The following is a 20,071-nucleotide window of genomic DNA, read 5'->3' as shown; positions in this document are numbered from 1 at the left end:
CCGCCAGCTGTGCAGGGCCCCGGGGACCCCGGCGACCCCCAGTGCGGGCTCGGGCCGGGCAGTCCCGCCCCTCCCGCTCCCCCTCCCCAGAGCGGGGCCCAGCCTGGCGATCTGAGTGGGTGGGTGTGAGGCCTGGCCTGGGCCGCTGAGTGGACGGACAGGGAGCCTCTCTTGGGGTGGGGGGTGGGGGGGAGGGATGAGGGGGTGCAGGCAGGCCCAGGGGAGCGGGTCGGAGGCTCCTGTCCCCTTCCTCGCCTGCGCCTCCCCTTCCTCCTGGAGTCCCCTGGAGGCTGTGGCACACAAGCCACCCCTTCCAGTATGTGGTGGGGGGCTGCAGTGCACCCCAGGAAGTTCGCAGCCCGCAGCAGGCTATACCTTGGGGTGGACCGTCCAGACTCCTAAACACTCGGGGTGGGGTGGTGGGCACCCAGAGGAAGGGCAGAGAAGCTTAGGGGGAGACAGATCTTGAGCAGCCACACGGTGGGGGCGGGGGCTGGGGATTGGCATAGGAAAGGCTGGGGGGGGTGAAGGAACTGCGTCCCCAGACTTGGAATCAGGCCTGGACAACCCCGCCGTGGAGAATGCTGGGAGAAGCACAGGGGCTCCCAGGGTGCAGGGTGAGCCCCAGGGTGGGCAGGGAGGAGCCCTGGTGTGTCAGAGTATGGGGGTCTCTCTGGGCTCTTTGTGTCTCTGCTGGTCCTGGGGCTTGAACTCGGGGCCTGGGCACTGGCCCTGAGCTTTTTTGTTTAACAGCTCCACTGTTTCATTTTTTTGGTGGCTCATTGGAGAGAAGAGTCTCCCGGACATTCTTGCCCAGGCTGGCTTTGAACTGCCATCCTCCTATCTCAGGCTTCTGAGTAGTTGGGACTACAGTGAGCTACTGACATCTAGCTGTTTTATTTAGAAGGGCCCCTTCCCTGGCTGCTGTGAGCCAGAGACTGGAAGGAGCAGAATGGAAGCTAGAGCCCTGGACCAGCGCAGAGCCATGATGAAGCGGCCCACCGCCTAGTGAAGGGAACAAGCCTGCCCCCTGCTTTACCTCAGGAGACCCTAAGGACTCCTGCAGGCCCGGGCTCTGCCTATGGGCCCGTGACTACAGCAGGAAGGTGTAGGCGGCAGGGCAGCTGACAAAGGAGAAGTGGGTTGGGGAGGTGGGTCTGGGTGAATGTGGGTATATGGTGGGGTGGAGGGGAGCCTGGGGTAGAGCCCCCCAGAGACCATGTTTTTGTTTTGTTTTTTAACCAAATAGGGATGGGGACAAGGGCAAATGGCCACACCCTCTCCCCACACCCACTTCCAGCATTATTGGTAGTTGATTCTCTGCTTCTGTTAGGGTCCCAGAGCTCTGCACACCAAGCATCTCGCTTAGTACCAGACATTAGGGGCTGGAGCAGACTGAAAGCGCCTGTCCTGAGGCCCACTGGGGCTGGGGCTGAGAACTCAGGGCCCCTCAGGAGCCTCCATGGCCCAGCTTTTGGTGCTCTGCCTCCTTCGAAGACTGGGAGCTCCCCACCCCCCCACCTCCAGGCCCCAAGAGAGAAGGCAAGAGCTATGAGTCACTGACAGAATTACAGCATCCGTCACCTTGGAGAGAGGGGGAGGCCGGCCACTCGGGGGCCGTCATGGAATTACTCATATAATACAAGTGTTTGTGTGTTTTCCATGGCCCCAACAGAGCCAGGTGTCCAGAGCTAAGTGAGGAACGGCAGAGAGCCTGTGGGATTCATGTCTGGGGTGGGGGCAGGTGTCTGGCCTCAGCCATGCCTTCCGCTTGGGCCCCCAAAGTAGGGTGGGGATTGTGGTAGACCTTAAATTCTGCTTGGATGACTTGGTGGTTAAGAGAAATTTCACCAGTGTGGGAAACCTTCAGTTGTACTTTGATATATTCTTTTTTCATTACTCTTAAATCAAGTTTATAAAATTCGGGGGGGGGGACAGTACTGGGGCTTGAACTCAGGGCCTGGGCAAGGTCCCTTTGCTTTTTCACCCAAGGCTAGCTGGCATTCTACTACTTGAGTCAAAGCTCCACTTACTCCTGTCTTTTTGGTGGTAATTGGAGATGAATCTCCTAGCCCGGTGCTGGTGTCTCCTGCCTGTAATCCTTATTCAGGAGGCTGAGATCTAAGGATTGTAGTTCAAAGCCAGCCTGCAGGAAAGTCAAAAAGAAGCCAGTGTAGAGTGCTAGCCTTGAGCTAAAAAGCTCAGGGACAACAGCCAGACCCTGAGTTTAAGCATGAGGACTGGCACAAAAGAAAGAAAAAAGGTCTCCCAGACCTCCCTGCCTCTGAACTGAGATCCTCAGATCTCAGCTCTCTGCGGAGCTAGAATGACAGGGTGAGCCTGGCTGTATAGTTTAAAAATAAAAGCTAACTTGCGATCTGTTGAGGGGGGAGGAATTTTGTTTTTTGGGGGGGCCAAAAACACCCTGGGATAAGGAAACAGGTATAGAGGGGCCCCAGAATGACGAGCAGATGGATGGGGCCCAGATTGTGAAGTGTGGCTGAATGCACGCCCTGGGGACAGGATAGGGAAGTGAGGCCACTTCTCTGGGACAAGCCAGTGTCCTGTGGGGGGGGGGAGAGTCCCTGGGGGACAGAGGCCCAGCCCCCTCCCCGCATCTGGATGTGACACTTGTGTGAGCACGGTGATGCCCCGGACTACACAATTAGTCTGAGTTGTAATGTTGCCAGTCATAGCTGAAGCCATTCTCATGACAAAGCCCTCCAATGTGATGGAATTGTGAGTAAGGGGACTTTCCTGGGGTCCCCAGAGGTGGCCTCGGCGGCACTCGGAAACCCCTCATTCTGGGTTGTTTGTGTGTTTACAGTGACGGGGTTGCTGTCATGTGGTCACCCTGTGTGGACAGCTCCACTGGCCACCTTGTCTCCTTTGAGCGTGCCAGTGCTGGGGTGTGGGTTCATGCCAGCACTTTCGGCTGCACCCTGTAAGTGGCGGCAGGGATTGGCTTCATGGAGATGCCCTTCAGCCCGCTCAGGTGTTTGCTTAGCTGACACACAAGGAAGCTGCTAGAAAGCTCCCCTCGGGCCATTCTCACCCTAGAGATGACCTACTTGCAATCTATTCAGTGTGCTTTCCTAAATACATTTTTCTATCACTTTTCTTCTTCTTCTTCTGGTACTGGGGTGTGAACTCAGGGCCTGGCTGTTGTCCCTTAACTTGTATGTTCAAGGTTGGTGCTCTACCACCTGAGCCACAGCTCCACTTCTTCCAGCTTTTGGCTGGTTAGTTGGAGATAAGTCTCATGGATTTTCCTGCCCAGGGCTGGCTTCCAACCCTGATCCTCAGATCTCAACCTCCTGAGTAGCTAGGATGACAGGCGTGAGCCACCAGAGCCTGGCTTCCTACTATTTCCAACACAGACAGACAGACAAGCACACAGGCACACATTCACTAGTCAGGCATGGCAGGAAGGACACAGTAGGAGTGGCCAGTGCTGAGCCGCTGGACATGGCCTGCTGGCAGCGCTGAGGCTGAGCCAGGAAGGTCTCACCTTCCTTCCCCCTGAACTTGAGCCAGGTAAGGCAGCTCATGACTCCCATGCCCCTGCCCAGGTCTCCGCTAGCCTGGGCGGCTCGTTCCCACTCTCCTGCTCTGTACACGCACACACAAGCGCACGCTGACACACATGACCAGGTTCCTGGCCAGGCAGCTCTCACCCCCTCAGCACAGCCCTGCAGAGGGACACGTGGCCCTCTGGGAGGTTAGACGGGACACCACAGTGGCTCAGCCACAGGAACTGGAGTTCCCCATCCCCCAGGCACCAGCCTGCAGGTTGGGGGTCCCATGCATAGATGGGAGGTGAGGAGCAAGGGGCTGCTTCCTGGCTTCCTTCTGGACCCCACAAGGACAAGGAACACTGGGTTCTGGGCCTGCTGGGCCTGTGAGGTCTTCCCTGTGAGATGTGCAGATACCTCACCATCCACCATTGGTGGGTGCTAACTGAGCACCTACTATGCACCCTCAGGGACCACCTGCAGAGCAGAAGCCCATGTAGCAGATGAGGAATGAGAAACGCCGGGAGGAAAAGTTCAGCAAGAGGCGCCAGAAAAAGAAGGTCTACATTTTGTTATATTAATTTTAGCAGGATTTTTTTAGTATGACAGGGTTACAGTAGAAAGAAATGTCCTGCTCCTCACGCAGGAGATAGAGGAGTTCAACTCCCAACCAGGAGCACCCGCTTAGATAGGGAAATCAGGCAGGACCTGGGTGACCTCGAAGGGAGGGGCAGAGCTTAGCAATCCTGAGGAGGGGGGAGGGCAGAGGGAGGGCACAGCCACCCTGCCCACGGCCAGCCTGCAGAAGCGGCGCTGTGAACCTGAGCCGGTAGACAGGGACAGCCCCTGAGCTCTGCCACAGTACCCACATCTGCAGATGGCACAGGGGTAGGAGTTGTGGGGTGGGCCCAGTTGTGGGGAGCTTGTGTTCCTTCTGAGAAGCTGGAATTTGAGAACTGGAGAACCCCGTGGCCCGGGTGGGTGGTTATAGCCCCCCTTCTATACCTCCTAACCACCTCTGGAATTTCCACTAAAGCAAGAGGGCGGGGCCCTGGCCAGCATCCCCTCCCTTCTTCCTGGAGTTGGTCAGCCAGAACGGGACCTTTGCCCGAGGTCCCTGGAGGGGGATCCCTGCTATCAGGCCTGGCCCAGCACCCCTTTGTGTATGGGGGTGGCAGGGCCCAAGGTTCACCTTGCCTGTCCTAACTCTAATACAACCGAACAGCCATGCAAGCCACCGCCTGGGTAGGGACCTGCAGGCACAGGCTGAGGAAGCCTGCCATGTGCCACGGAACCTGGAGAGTCCCTGGGGAAGGCCTCGCAGGCTTCCTGTGTCAGGAGGAACCAGCCTCTGCCAGTGGGCGGGGAGGGGGGCTCAAGGGCTCATCGTGCAGCGCCCCTTCCTTGCTGTCTGCCATGTCCGCCGGGACATGAAAAACCACTAGAGTCAGGTGCCGGTGGCTGGCGCCCGTCGGTAATCCCAACTCCTCAGGAGACAGACCTGAGGATCGAAGTTCAAAGCCAGCCCCAGGCATGAAATGTTGGTATTGCTGGGTACCGGTGGCTCATGCCTATAATCCTAGATACTCAAGAGGCTGAGATCTGAGGATCAAGATTGAAAGTCAGCCAGGGTAGGAAAGTCTATGAGACTCTTTTTTTTTTTTGGCCCGGTTGTGGGGCCTGAACTCTGGGCCTGGGCGCTGTCCCTCAGCTCTTCAGCTCAAGGCTAGCGCTCTACCACTTGAGCCACAGCACCACTTCTGGCTTTTTTCTTTGTGCTTATGTGGTGCTGAGGAATTGAACCCAGGGCCTCAGGCATGCAAGGCAAGGACTCTACCACTGAGCCACCTGCCCAGCCCCATATGAGACTCATCTCCAATAAACCACCAGAAAACCAGAAGTGGTGCTGTGGCTCAAGTGGTAGAGCACTGGCCTTGAGCTGAAGAGCTGAGGGACAGCGCCCAGGCCCAGAGTTCAAGCCCCATGACCAACAAAAAACAAAAACAAAACTTGAGGAGACACTTATCTCCAATTAGCCACCAAAAAACCAGAAGTGGAGCTGTGTGGCTTGAGTGGTAGAGCGCCAACCCTGAGTGAAAAAGTTAAGGGACAGTGCCCAGAACCTGAGTTTAAGTCCCAGTACTGGTACACATACACATACTACACACACAGTACCAAACTGGGGCCAGAACTGGTACACATGCACACACGCACATGCACACACACACACACAGTACCAAACTGGGGCCAGAACCCTTGAGCCTGGGTTGCTTCTGGAAGCGAATTCCAGCTCCCTGGGCTCAGCCCCAGGGCTGTCCAAATCCAGGGGGCCTGAGGGGGACAAATGAAGCTGTGACCTGGGGCAGGCCCCGCCCCCCTGAGTTCTGGGTGCTTCATCTAAGCACCTTCCAGGCCCAGGCTGGTATCTTCAGCTGACCCTCTGGTCACCACTCAGACCTGTGGTCTCCAAGTCCTCCACTTCCAAAATCTGCCTCCACTTAGCTGACCCCACCCTGCAATGGAGGGACAGGCTCAGCGTGACAGATGACCTGCCAGGGGCCGTGCCACCAGAGTGCAGCCCCTCCCCCCAGCCGGGCTCATGGGGCAGCGCTGGGCCTCCTGGGCACTACCTTGGGCCTCCAGGCTGATGCCCGGCCTGTCCCGAGCCTCCCGGGGACAGCAGGTCTGAGGGCACCTGATGCCGGTGCCTCCGCGGGGTGGCGCGGGGCGGGCAGCCTCTCCACGCCAGGGCTCCTGCCAAGCCTGGCAGGGAGCTGGCAGCAATGGCAGCCCCGAGTTCCCCCAGCACTTGGAAGGCTCCCAGGACCTCGCTGGAGAGTGTGATGCCACTTCTCTTGTTAAATGGCACCAGGTGGCAAGGAAAATGTGGCCCAGGGACCTCAGGGAGAGGCGGGCCCCATGCCGGCTGGGGCAGGGCAGGGAGGTGAAAGGTGCAGCAGCGCAGACCTGCTCTGCCAGCCTCCAGGCCGCCCTTTATGGCCCAGACAGGTGGGGACAGGATAGCTCCCACAGGCCTGCACCCTCAGACAAGGCTGGCTTTCTGGGCCTGTCCCTTTAAGGACAAGCAATCCTTCACCTCTGGCTCTTAGCTTATTCCTTTGACTCCCCCCCCCACCCCTCCCTGCCTGACCCCCCATGCCCTGAGGTGTCCCTGAAGCTGGCCAAAGTCCAGTCAAGCCCTCACTGGTACAGTGCAGGGGTGCGGGGAGGGGGGGCTGGGCTTTCCCTCTGCCTCTTTCTCCTTAGGGTTAACAGGACCTAGAACCTCCTAAGGCAGAGACTGCAGCAAGAGGGAGCAAGGTCCTTAAGGAACAGCCCCCTGCCTGCCAGCCATGGTGGCTCACACCTGTAATCCTAGCTACTCAGGAGGCTGAGATCTGACCATCACGGTTCCAAGCCAGCCTGGGCAGGAAAGTCTGAGTCTCCTATCTCCAATGAACCACCAGAAAACCAGAAGGGGAGCTGTGGCTCCAAGTGGTAACATGCTAGCCTTGAGCAAAAGAGCTCAAGGACAGTGTCTAGACCCTGAGTTCAAGCCCCATGACCAAAAAACAAAAGACAAAACTGCGAGACTAATATTTAATTAACCATCAAAAGAGCCCGAGGTGGAAGCGCCAGCCTTGAACAAAGAAGCTCAGGGACAGCACAGACGAGGGCGAGCCGGGAGGCTGCTCCTGTCAGGAGCAAGGCCTGTGTCCTTCCACGCCTCTCAGGTCCTCCCAGGGAGAAAGCCAAACCTTTGTTGGACCACCAGACATACAGAAGTGGGGGAAATGTGGCGGGTGTGGGGAGGGGACAGGACTCTGCTGCCTGTCAGCTCTGTGACTGCACGAACACAAGTCTCAGTGTCATGAACTCTGACCTGGGGGCTCAGCAGCCTCCCCTGTCTGAAGAACACTGTGCCGGGGCTTGGCGAAGCGTGACAAGCCCTGCACTGTGGGGTGACACATGACTCGCTGGGCCTCAGCTGTCTTGAAGCCAGCCAGGTGTGTCGAACCCTTGCTGGATACTGGGGGTGGGGCGCTGGTGGCTCAAGTCTGTACTCCTAGCTACTCAGGAGATCTAAGGATCAAGGTTCAAAGCCAGCTGCGGCACAGGAAAGTCCATGAAACCACGACCCATCAGCAAACTGGAAGTGGAGCTGAGGCTCAAGCCTGCCTGTTCTCAGGGACAGGAGCCGGGCCCCAGGGGCAGGGAGGGCAGGGAGGGCTCAGGGCCTGGCCCCTCCCAGGGCTTCTGACTAGCTGGGGCTCTCAGAGGCAATAGTGGGGACCCAGAAGAACAGCAGAGCCAGGATGTGGGGGTCTTCTGGGATCCTGGAGTTCAAGCTCCCCTCCCCACACCCTCTGTTCTGAGTCAGTTTTTTCATCTGTGAAGCAGAAGCGCTGGATGACCCAGTGATTTTCAAACTTTTTTTTTTTTAAGCCGTGGACCTTTAGTCTTCAGGAGCTCGGAGGTGGAGATACACCACGGAGGAAGTGGAGATATACACCAGAAGGAAGTGAAGATACACCACGATGGAAGTGGAGATACACCACGACTTCGACCGAATGATGCAGGACTCACTAGTGTGAGCCTGGGAGTGGGAGGGTGCTGGCCTCCCTCCTGACTCAGGCCTGCCGAGCCCTGATTGGTCCTCACCGCCGCCTGTCATTTGAGGCTCACAGCTCCTCCAGTGAAGGGCTCTCAGAGCTCCTGAGCAGGGACAGCAGGTTCAGGGCTGACACGCCGGGCACGTGACCGGCACAGATCTGCAGCATGCGCACTAGGCGCTGTGCCATGGAGGCCCGGAAACTTTCCACCTGCAGGGAAAGGCAGAGATGGGTGGGGAAACCGTCTGGGATGACCTCAGAAGTAACCTGCCCTCTCGGGAGCTCTCTCTAGCTGGGGTGCCATCCCCAGGTGGCCTTAAGCTGGTTCTGTGGCTTTTGCCCCGTTTCTGGGGCCACCCATGTTCCCTCTCAGGACCTTTCCTCGAGTCTCAGACCCACGGAGACAGGTAAGGACACCTGAATCTGTATTCTTTTTTTTTTTTTGTCGGTCGTGGGGCTTGAGCTCTGGGCCTGGGCGCTGTCCCTCAGCTCTTCAGCTCAAGGCGAGCACTCTAACACTTGAGCTACAGCGCCACTTCCCGTTTTCTGGTGGTTTATTGGAGATAGGAGTCTCACAGTCTCTCCTGCCCGGGCTGGCTTTGAACCGCGATCCTCAGATCTCAGCCTCCTGAGTAGCTAGGATTACAGGCGTGAGCCACCAGCGCCCGGCTTGAATCTGTATTCTTGTCTGTGCAAGTGTGGGGCTTGAATTTAGGAACTGGGCGCTATCTCTTGGCTTTTTCACATTCTACCCCTTGAGCCACAGCCCCACTTCTGATTTCTTAATGGAGAGCAGAGTCTCACAAGACAGGGGCTGGTAGCTCAAGCCAGTAATCCCGGCTACTCAGGAGGCTGAGATTGAGGATCGTGGTTCAAAGCCAGCCCAGGCAGGGAAGTCTATAAGACACTTATCTCCAAAAAGCCAGAGTGGAACTGTAGCCCAAGTCATAGAGCACTAGCCTTGAACACAAGAGCTCAGGACCAGTGCCCAGGCGTGAGTTGAAGCCCCACGACCAGGGTTAAAAGTCTCACGGACTTTCTTGCTCCGACCAGGGTTAAAAGTCTCACAGACTTTCTTGCTCCGGCTATCTTTGAACCTTGATCCACAAGTCTCAGTCTTTTGAGCAGCTTAGGATTCCAGGCATGATCTTGGCACCTCGTCTTGATTGTCTAGATTCTGAGAAGGCACGGCCACCTGTCTAGTAATGGTGGAGCACCTGTCTAGTAATAGCAAAGCCCTGAGCTCAAATCCCAGCATCACCAGCAGCAAAGCTGGGGGTTTCATTTGCAGAGCACAGGTGGAGGCTCTGAGCGGCTCCTGCTGCTGGCTGGAAGCAGCCACAGGCAATTAATGTCTAGAGACTGGAGTTCCCAGGCTTCAGGATGACCCGTGAGTTGGTGCAGCCTGCCACTCCATGGTCACAGATGGAACTGCACCATCTGCACATGGTTAGAAGGCACCAAGGCCAGCAGCCCACACACTCTACCCCACCTAGATAAAAGCAGCCTAGTGCTGGTGGCTCACGTCTGTAATGCTAACTACTCAGGAGGCTGAGATCTGAGGATCACAGTTCAAAGCCAGTCCAGGCAGGAAATCCCATCACACTCTTTTTCTTCTTCGTTTCTTTTTTTACTTTTTTTTTGGTCATTTGTAGGGTTTGAACTCAGGGCCCCGAGAGCTGTCCCTCAGCATTTTTGCTCAAGGCTATAGTGCTCTAACTGTGAGCCACAGCTCCACTTCCAGTTTCTTGTTAGCTGTGATCCTCAGATCTCAGCTTCCCGAGTAACTAGGATTACAGGTGTGAGCTACTAGTGCCCAGCCCAAGACACAAGTTTCCCATTAACTCCCCAAAAGCCAGAAGTGGAGGTGTGGTTCAAGTGGTAAGCACCAGCTATGAGGGAACATGAGAGTGCAAGGCCCTGAATTCAAGCTTCAGGTACTGGCACACATGTGTGCGTGTGCATGTGTGCATGTACGTACACACACACACACACAAACGTAACTAATAACAGAGACTGGCATATATCCCTTCTTTATACCTGTGTACCCCAAGGGAACCCTGAAGGATCAGGATTCAAACCAGAGTCTTATGATGTCTTCTCCACATTAGGAGTCTCTCGTCTGGGTGTTCAGTGACCCGTACTCCTGCCTTACCCACCATGCGCTGACAGCCCCTGCCCCGCACCCGAGTGCAGTGTTGGCCGTGGTGAGCCGCATCCTCACCTCCAGGTCACAGAAGAGCAGGGGGCTGCGGTAGGTGTGGGCCAGCTTCACGACCATGCTCTGGTGCACGCTGCAGTGGCTTTCCTGTCCAGCTGCAAAGAAGCCAGACATGCGACAGTGCATCCCAGACACCCTGGCCACGCACTGTCCACCCCACCGTGCCGGGCTTCAGTTTTTCACTCATCAGTCGGTGACAATTCTGTTTATATCTTCTTTGCTGGGCAGTCAAGACCATCTCATTAGACAATAAGACCAAGAGTGCTAAGAGTGAGCTCTGAGCCAGTGCCGTGACTCACGTCTACAATCCTAGCTACTCAGGAGATGGGATCTAAGGACTGTGGTTCAAAGCTAGCCCTAACAGGAAAGTCCATGAGACTCTAAGGTTTCCAATTAGCCAGCAAAAAGCAGGAAGTGGAGGTGTGGCTTAAGTGGCAGAGCACTAGCTTTGAGCAAAAAAGCTCAGAGATAGTGCACAGGCCCTAACTTCAAGCCCAAGGAAAGACTAACAATAGAAAAATAATATTTGGGAGCCTGGTACCAGTGGCTCACGCCTGACATCCTAGCTACTCAGGAGGCTGAGATCTGAGGATTGCAGTTCAAAGCCAGCCTGAGCAGGAGAGTCCATAAGACTTTTATCTCCAATTAACCACCAGACAACCAGAGTGGTGCTGTGGCTCAAGTGGTAGAGCACCAGCCTTGAGCTGAAGAGCTCAGGGATAGCGTCCAGGCCTAGAGTTCAAGTCTCATGATCAACAACAACAAAAGTATTTGGTACAGGTTAGCTATGACTATTAAACACAAAGTCTCAGGAACAACAGGACATTTCAACTGACCCAAAATCAAAATTTGACAGTAATAGGAGCTGACACTAGAAGATAGAAGCAAGACTTTTTTTTTTTTTGGACAATATCTTACTACGTACTGCAGACTGCCCTGGATCTGGCAATTCCCCAAGTACTGGGATTACAGGGATGTGCTACCACACTCTGCTTAGTCCACAGTTTTGTTTTTATTTCTTTTTTGTCAGTCATGGGGCTTGAATTCTGGGTCTGGGTGCTGTCCCTGTGCTCTTCAGCTCAAGGCTAGCACTCTACCACTTGAGCCACAGAGCCACTTTCAGTTTTCTGGTGGTTTATTGGAGATAAGAGTCTCACAGACTTTCCTGCCCGGGCTGGCTTTGAACTCTGATCCTCAGATCTCAGTCTCCTGAGTAGCTAGGATGACAGGTGTGAGCCACTGGCGCCCGGCTCTTAGTCCACATCTTGACAATAATTTGGGCTTTACTATAAAAGCCACAAGACAACAGGCATCTCAGCATTGGTGGGAGTGTCTGCTCAGCTTGGCTGTTAGACTGCGCTACTGCACTGCTGCTCATCTTCAGGACAGAGATGGGGGTTGGGGGACCCTGGCAAGCAGGCGGGGACACACTTACCACCTGTGGCGAGGAAACAGAGCTTGCCCAGGAAGAATCTGGAGTCCACGTGGCACAGAGATTCCTCCACGTTCTGGAAGCTGGGTGGCCACAGGGCAAGGTGAGGAAATAAGCCAGAGGACAGTTTCACAATGTAGTTTTAAAAACACTTTTTTTCTTGGCTGTGGGCCGTGAACCTAGGGCCTGGATGCTAACCCTGGACTTTTCACTCCAAGCTGGCACTCTACCACTGGCAGTTTTCCTGAGCAGTTTATTGGAGATAAGAGTCTCAATGGGTTTCCCGGCCAGACTGGCTTCAAATCGTGATCCTCAGATCTCAGCCTCCTGAATAGCTAAGATAACAGGTGTGAGCCATGAGCACCCAGCTTTTACTTTATTCTAAACTATAATTCTTTTTATTCATTTGGCGCTTGAATGGGGGATTGAACTCAGGGCCTTATATTCCTGCTTAGCTTTTCACTCAGGACCGGCTCTGCCATTTGAGTTACATCTCCAGTCCAGCATTTTGCTGGTTACCTGTAGATAAGAGTCTCATAGATGGGCACTGGTTGGTGTCTTGTAAACATTATTCACTGGCCACCAGCTCCTCCCTCCTGATCCTCTAGGCTCATCCCAGAAAACCTCTCACCACCCCTCCCTTCCCACAGGTGAGGCCCCGCCCTTGTACTCCCAGCCAGGCCAGCCAGGGCCCTGGCAGCCCCAAACTCTGGTTCTCACCTGTATTTGCTGTGAAGGTTAATCACAAAGACAATCAGGTCAATTCGGGGCCGACTCCCATTGGAGGGCAGAGGGAGGGACTTTGCCAAGTGGCTTAAGGGAAAAAAAAATTCCAGGTTACAGACTCACCTTACAATGGCCATTTCCATGTTGTTGGGCACCAGTGGCTCACACCAGTAATACTACCTACTCAGGAGGTTGAGATCTGAGGATTCAGGTTCAAAAGCAGCCGGGGCAAAAGTCTGTGGGACTCTAACTCCAATAGCCACCAAAAAAAATCAGAATTGTGGCTCAAGCGGTAGAGCATCAGCCTTGGGTGGAAAAGCCAAGCAAGAGCAAGAAGCCCCGAGTTCAAAAGAAAAAAAGAAAAACAAAATTCTTTTCCATTTCCAAACCATGCGTTTGAGGTCACTGGTTAGTGTTTGATATTTAGTCTGAAAGCCTGCCAACGTGGATGCAGACAGCTAGCTCTATGAACTATCTTTTTTTTTTTTTGGGTCCAGTCGTGGGGCCTGAACTCTGAGCCTGGGCACTGTCCCTCAGCTCTTCAGCTCAAGGCTAGTGCTGTACCACTTGAGCCACAGCGCCACTTCCGGCTTTTTTTTTCTTATGTGGTGCTGAGGAATCGAACCCAGGGCCTCGAGCATGCAAGGCAAGTGCTCTACCACTGAGCCACCTTCCCAGCCCTCTATGAACTATCTTTATTCAGCGAGGATCACAATTTGAAATCAGCTGGGTCAGGAAAGTCTGTGAAACTTTTTTTTTTTTGGTATGTCGTGGGGCTTGAACTCAGGGCTTGGGCACTGTCCCTGCGCTCTTCAGCTCAAGGTGAGCACTCTACCGCTTAAGCCACAGCACCACTTCTGGTTTTCTAGTGGTTTATCAGAGATAAGAGTCTCAGAGACTTTCCTGCCCAGGCTGTCTTTGAACTGCGATCCTCAGATCTCAGCCTCCTGAGTAGCTAGGATTACAGGCGTGAGCCACCGGCGCTCAGCTTGTGAGACTCTTATCTCCAGTTAACCACCAGAAAACCAGAAGCAGGACTGTGGCTCAGTCGTAGAGAGTTAGCCTTGAGCAAAAGAGCTCAGGGTGGGGCTGGGAAGGTGGCTCAGTGGTAGAGTGCTTGCCTTGCATGCCTGAGGCCCTGGGTTCCATTCCTCAGCACCACATAAACAGGAAAAAAAAAAAGCCGGAAATGGCGCTGTGGCTCAAGTGGTAGAGCGCTAGCCTTGAGCTGAAGAGCTGAGGGACAGAGCCCAGGCCGAATTCAGGCCCATGACCAGACCAAAAAAAAAAAAAAAAAAGAGCTCAAGGACAGTGCCCAGGCTCTTAAGTTCAAGCCCTGGACTTACCCTCCCACCTCCATACCAAAAAAAAAAAGGGGGGGAGGAGCTTACTCTGTTTTGTAGAGGTCACTCACTCTCACAGAGGAAATACCTCTGGACTTTGGAAGTTCCCTTCAACATCCACCGCCGGGCTGGGAAGGCGGCTCAGTGGTAGAGTGCTTGCCTTGCATGCATGAAGTCCTGGGTTCGATTCCTCAATACAACATAAACAGAAAAAGCCGGAAGTGGCACCATGGCTCAAGTGGTAGAGTGCTAGCCTTGAGCGAAGATCTGAGGGACAGCGCCCAGGCCCAGAGTTCAAGTCCCAGGACTGGCAAAAAAAAAAAAAGAAAAAGAAAAAAATCTACCTCTGAGCCTATCTTTCCATCAGGGAGAATGATACACATTTTTAGTCACCTGACTAGAACATCAGCAGTTCGTGAGGTTTTGGAGGAAGAAAGATTTGCAGAGACATTTCCAGCATCCTCTCCTGGGTGCTGTCCCTTGGCTTTTTCGCTCATAGCTGGTGCTCTTCCACTTGAGTCACAGCTCCACCTCCTTGGGGGGTTGGGGGCTGGAACACTGGGGTTGAGTCCCACAGACTTTTCTGCCAGGTCTTTGAAACACGATCCTCAGATCCTCAGTCCTGAGCGGCTAGGATTGCAGGTGCGAGCCACCTGCGCCTAGCTCACAGGTGACTTACTAAGCGCTAGGAGGAACACATGACACGAGGGTGCCAAGGTCTAGGTTCCTTGGTGTAGGTTTCTGAGGGGCTGGGCGGGATTGGCGGGCAGGACCCCCCCTCCCGCCGGCTCCCTTCCCCCTCCTTCCCGCCAAGGCCTCGGCTACTCACACCTGCGGCTACTCACACCTGCAACTCCGACGCGCAGTCCTCCTGGAGCATCGCTTCCGCCAGCTGCTGCAGAAGTGCGTCCTCGGTGCCCACCAGCTGCGGGGGGGGGGGGAGGTCTGAGACCCGGGCAGGACAGATCCTCGGGGCACGTGCAGCCTCTCCCCCCTCCCCCGGAGGGATCGGGCCCGACGGCAGCGGGAAGGGCGCCGTTCCTCTAGAACGGAGCCCCAGCGCGGAGGCCCGAGGAGAGAGACAGAGCCCGGGGCCCGCTGCGGGCCAGGCCGTCGCACTCACCCACACCGCCTGGCGGGAAAACACGGCCCAGCGGGACCCCCCACCCAGCCAATCACAAGCAGGTACCGAGCCAGCCTCGCACTCTGATTGGCTCCGAGAGCGGCTGTCCCGCCCACCGCAAACCCGGCTCCACAACGCCGCACTTAAGGAAGCGCCCAGATCGCGGGTCGAGGCGCAGCCAGAGGAGGAAGGCTGGTCGCGGATGCGGGGCCACCGGCACCTACCAAGATGGTGGCTTTGTTCAGGCCTGGCAGTTTGTCCATCGGCATCAACACCGACATCCCAGCCGCAGGCCCGACCGTGGCTCCCGCAGGAGGCGCCGCACATTCAAACCGCCTCGAGTCCCGCCCAGCGGACGAGGGCGGGGCACGCTGCTCTGTGGGCGGGGCTTCCCCGGAGGGCCGGGACTCTTAAAGGAACCGCTAACTCTTTTTATTTTTAAATTTGTGGGAGGGGAAGCAGACTCTTTGGGGACTGTAGACCAGTATGCCCAGCTCCTTATCTCCTATATTGTGTGTGTGTGGAGGGGGGGTTCGTGGGGCTTGAACTCTGGGCCTGGGCGCTGTCCCTGTGCCCTTCAGTTCAAGGCGAGCACTCTACGGCTTGCGCCACAGCGCCACTTCTGGTTTTCTAGTGGTTAATTGGAGACAAGAGTCTCATGGACTTTTCTGCCTGGGCTGGCTTTGAACTGTGATCCTCAAATCTCAGCCTCCTGAGTAGCTAGGATGACAGGCGTGAGCCACGGGCATTTATCTCCTATATTAAGGGGATATTCTAGCACTGACCTCAGGCACATAAGATGTTGGGCAGAAGCTGGGCACTGGTGGCTCACGCCTGTGAGCCTGGGCTGGCTTTGAACCCCGATCCTCAAATCTCACCGACACCCTCCCCCCAAAAAAAGGATGGGCCGAGCTTTTGTCATGTGTCTTACTTTTTCTGGGATTCATTCATTCCCTTTTATTCATTCATACTCATTCACCTTACTCTAGAGCCACCCCATCAGCTAACTCCAGACTTACAACTGCTGACAATAAAAGCTTGGGGTCATTCTGGACTGTTCTTTATACTGTACATCAAGTCTGCAAGCAAAACCTGTGCGTTCTAACAACATATCCAAGAAGCTGGCCACCTCCACACCTCTTCCTCTGTCAGCACCAGAGCTAGATGGATGGAATCTGTAACCTGGCTGCCGGCTTCCATCCAGTTCCCCAGGGCTGCCCCTAGTCCTCACACAGCGTCAGAATGAGAGCAGACCGCTTCTCCATCAAACCTACCTCGCACCCCCTTCCTCCTTGAGTTCTCTGAAAGGCCTGGCACCACCTCAGAGGCTGCGTGTCCCTGACATTGTCCCTGACAATCGCTCTGAGCTCATCTGCTCTTCTGCCTCCAATACCCCCTCCTGCCCGCCAGCCACTAGATCGTCCCTCAGATGTTCCAGCTGTCCTCCTGCCTTTGAACCCTCAGCCCTGCCGTTCTCTCTGCATGAAAAGCTCCTCTCCAAAGTCAATAGCTTGTTCTCTCATTTCATTCATGTTTCTGAATCATAAGGTGACTCAGTCACCTTATCAGAAACCTTACCGAAAATAACAACCACCTCTGGACTCTATTCTTCTTTTCTGTTTCTACTCTTTATCCATAGTGCTGGTCTCCAACTCACAAGTCATGATCAAGAACTGCTACCAGTCGCTGGTGGCTCAGAGCTGTCATCCTAACTACTCAGGAGAGTGAGATCTGAGGATCATGGTTCAAAGCCAGCCCAGGCAGAAAAGTCTAGAAGACCCTTTTTTTCTTTTTTCAAGTCCTGGGGCTTGAACTCGGGGTCTTAGTACTGTCCCTGAGCCTCATTTGCTCAAGGCTAGCACTCTACCACTTGAGCCATAGCACCACTTCTGCCTTTTTCTTGTATGTGGTACTGAGGAATCGAACCCAGGGCTTTATGCATGCTAGGCAAGCACTCTACCACCAGGCCACATTCCCAGCTCCTTCTAAGAGACTCTGATCTCGATTAACCAACAAAAGCCCAGAAGTGGAGATGTGGCTCAAGTGGTAGAGCCCTAACCTTGAGTGAAAAAACTACAGGTTATCACAGAGGCCCAGAGTTCAAGCCCTAGAACCTGCACAAATAAAGAAGTTCCACTGAGCCCATGTGTCCTGTCTGTCTCAGTCCTGGATCTTTTCTCTAACATGAAACCCTCACTGGCTCTGCTGTCACTGCTTCTGTGGTCCTCACTCAATTACCAGACACCCCAACTTCCCCTACTCTCAAACCCTTACAGTTCTGTCAGCAGCTTTGGGACCCACCATTGCTCCCCATTCCGCAATCCTGCCCTCCCTGTCCTCCCCGGTAAGGTAGCGCCTGCAGAGAGAGGGAACCAGAAAAAGGAGGCTGGTTGCTAGGGCAACAGAGAATAAAGCCCTGGTACTAGCAGGCTGCTGATTGGCTGAGACAGGTCCTGCCTCCTGTCATCCTGAGAATGGGGGGTGGGGGGGTCGAGGAATGGGTCTCCCATGGACAGAGAAACATTCCAGATTCCTGAGCCAGCCCAGGACTGCCCCCCCCAGCCTGCTCTGAGCCCCTGAGCCTGAGAAGCTGTGTCTCCTGTGGGAGCCGTTGACCTAATCCCATCTCAGCCTCCAACACCCAGAGCGGCCACAGATGGCAGCTTCTCTGGGGACTGCAGCTGCGACTGAGTCCTGGGGCCAACGCTGAGCTGCTCAGGCGCGGTCTGTGCAAAGCCCCGAGCGGGCACCTGCAGGGCGTGAGGTGGGTGTACGGGCGTGCAAGGGGGCAGCGAATGGAGCGGTGGCTTGGGAGGCAGCAAGAGGCCTTTGCCCCCTTCACACTGTCCCTGCTAGGACCTTGTCTGAAATGGGCCTGGAAAATTCCTGCGAGATAATTTGGCAAGCCCAGCCCCACTTTGTCACTATATTAAGGAACCCAGAAGCCAGGAGAGGGGACGAATGAAGCAAGGTCATACGGAAAGGCCTGTGAGTTTTTGTGAATCCACGTATAAGCCCTATAAAGAAAAGCCAAGAGAAGGGTCCAATGGAGTGCCGTGCCTACCCCCAGAAGGCCTGGAATTGAGTTCACTGGGTTGGAGAGGTGGGGATGGGCCCTAGGCTCTGCTCCACAGATGATCCACTTTTCAGGCTTCTGTTCCACACGTTTAAACTGCAAGGAGACCTGGGGCCTGGCTCAAGCTGGGAGCGGGTGTGAGTCCCCTGGCCTTAGCCAAGCCAGTGTGGACCAGCCTTCTTCTCCTCCCTCAGTCCCCACAGGACCAGGTAGTGCTTTGACTCTCCAGAAAGGCAGACGGGGTAGGAGGATTCTGGGTTCTCTGTGCTGTCCCGGCCTCTCCTGCTCTGGCCTGACTTCGGACAATACATCACTCTCCATTGTGTCCTTCCACCAACATGGCAGCTTGCTGTATTTGGTTTTAGAACAGCCTGTGGGGACTTTAGGGGGCAGTGTGCTGAAGGGTGGGAGACCCCAGACGGGCGCCGGTGGCTCACACATGTAACCCAGCTACTCAGGAGGCTGAGATCTGAGGATCTCAGTTCAAAACCTGCCTGGGCAGGAACCTCATGAGACTTTTTTTTTTTGTCAGTCATGGGGCTTGAACTCTGGGCCTGAGCGCTGTCCCTCAGCTCTTCAGCTCAAGGCTAACACTCTACCACTTGAGCTACAGCGCCACTTCTGGTTTTCTGGCGGTTTATTGGAGATAAGAGTATCAAGGCCTTTCCTGCCTGGGCTGGCTTTCAACCGAGATCCTCAGATCTCAGCCTCCTGAGTAGCTAGGATTACAGGCGTGAGTCACCGGTGCCCGGCTTAATTTTATTACTTTTATTTACTTATTTATTGTTTATGTGGTACTGAGGACTAGAACCCAGGGCCTCATGCATGCTAGGCAAGCACTCTACCGCTAAGCCACATTCCCAGTCCCAAGAGTCCATTTCTTTCTTTTTGGGGGGGAGGGGAGGACAGTGTTACTCCTTCCCTCACTCTCTCCCAGTTTTTCCCTCCCATCTCCACCCACAAGTTGTATAGTTCAATCTCAACACAGTGCCCACTTCTGTGCCTTTTCTTACATTACCAAAGACATACATGAACAAACAGAACAAAAAGGATAGAAAAAAAAACAGCTTTTGGTTTCATTTCCTGGAGTTCATTTATTTTTATTTAGTGACTCTTTTTTGTTTATTTATGTGGTACTCAGGAATCAAACCCAGGGCCTCAGCCAGGAGCCGGTGGCTCATGGGTATAATCCTAGCTACTCAGGAGGCTGAGATCTGAGGATCACTGTTCAAAGCCAGCCCAGGCAGGAAAGTCCGTGAGACTTACCTCCAATAAACCAGCAGAAAACCAGAAGTGGTGGCTCGAGTAGTAGAGTGCTAGCCTCGAGCTGAAGAAGAGCTGAGGGACAGCGCCCAGGCCCAGAGTTCAAGCCCCACAACTGACAAAAAAACAGAACAACCCACCCCATGCATGCTAGGCAAGCACTCTACCACTAAGCCACATTCTCAGTCCTCTTGGAGTTCATTTTGATAAGTGTCATTTTGTATGATCAGATGCACATAGGCATTGTGCTTTTCTGTTCCTCCTTTGTCTGTATCCTCCTGTGGTCTCACTGTGCATGAATACCTAGAGTTTTGTATAATTTATCATGCCCTGGTATATTTTAGATCTAGCCTCGGCATATGAGAGGAAGCATGCACTGTTTGTCTCTCTGAGCTTGGCTTGCCTCACCTGCCTGACATGATTTTTTTTCTAGGTCCATCCATTTCCCTGCAAATGACAATTTATCCTCTCTAATGGCTGTGTAAAGTTTCATTGTGTATAGCTATCACATTTTTTTGGATCCACTCATTTATTGCAGGGCATCTGGGTTGCTCCCACAACTTGGCTATTGTGCATAGTGCAGCAATGAACACGGATGTTCAAGAGTCTTGTTCAAGTGTCCTTGTGGTATCTTGGCTTGTGATATTCTAGATAGCTGCTCAGGAGTGGTATGAACTCTTTTCTTGTGCCAATACTGGGGCTTGAACTCAGGGCCTGCACATTGTTCCTTAGCTTTATATATATAATATGTATTATGTA

The 20,071-nt window shown here is 54.4% G+C and overlaps 2 protein-coding genes across 2 annotated transcripts in view; both read right to left on the bottom strand.

The window, feature by feature from the left end:
* The window catches only part of Shisa8 (shisa family member 8), a 23,795-nt gene extending 16,309 nt beyond the window's left edge, over positions 1 to 7,486 (bottom strand). Inside the window, exon 1 of the mRNA XM_013024774.1 lies at positions 7,399 to 7,486. Within this exon, the coding sequence (XP_012880228.1) occupies positions 7,399 to 7,486 (88 nt within the window). The remainder of the gene's footprint in view (positions 1 to 7,398) is intronic.
* A 472-nt stretch (positions 7,487 to 7,958) lies between these two features.
* Positions 7,959 to 15,309, bottom strand: Cenpm (centromere protein M). The gene is made up of 6 exons (XM_013024830.1): positions 15,198 to 15,309; positions 14,696 to 14,775; positions 12,502 to 12,594; positions 11,785 to 11,864; positions 10,353 to 10,444; positions 7,959 to 8,338 (listed from the first exon to the last, which is right to left on the bottom strand). Exons 1-6 carry the CDS (start codon positions 15,252 to 15,254, stop codon positions 8,198 to 8,200), a joined length of 543 nt encoding a protein of 180 aa, XP_012880284.1. The 5' UTR covers positions 15,255 to 15,309; the 3' UTR covers positions 7,959 to 8,197.
* Between the last annotated feature and the right edge of the window lie 4,762 nt (positions 15,310 to 20,071).

Source organism: Dipodomys ordii, unplaced genomic scaffold, assembly GCF_000151885.1.
Source record: "Dipodomys ordii isolate 6190 unplaced genomic scaffold, Dord_2.0 Scaffold79, whole genome shotgun sequence".
Taxonomy (NCBI): domain Eukaryota; kingdom Metazoa; phylum Chordata; class Mammalia; order Rodentia; family Heteromyidae; genus Dipodomys; species Dipodomys ordii.
This window is presented reverse-complemented; position numbering and strand designations above follow the sequence as displayed.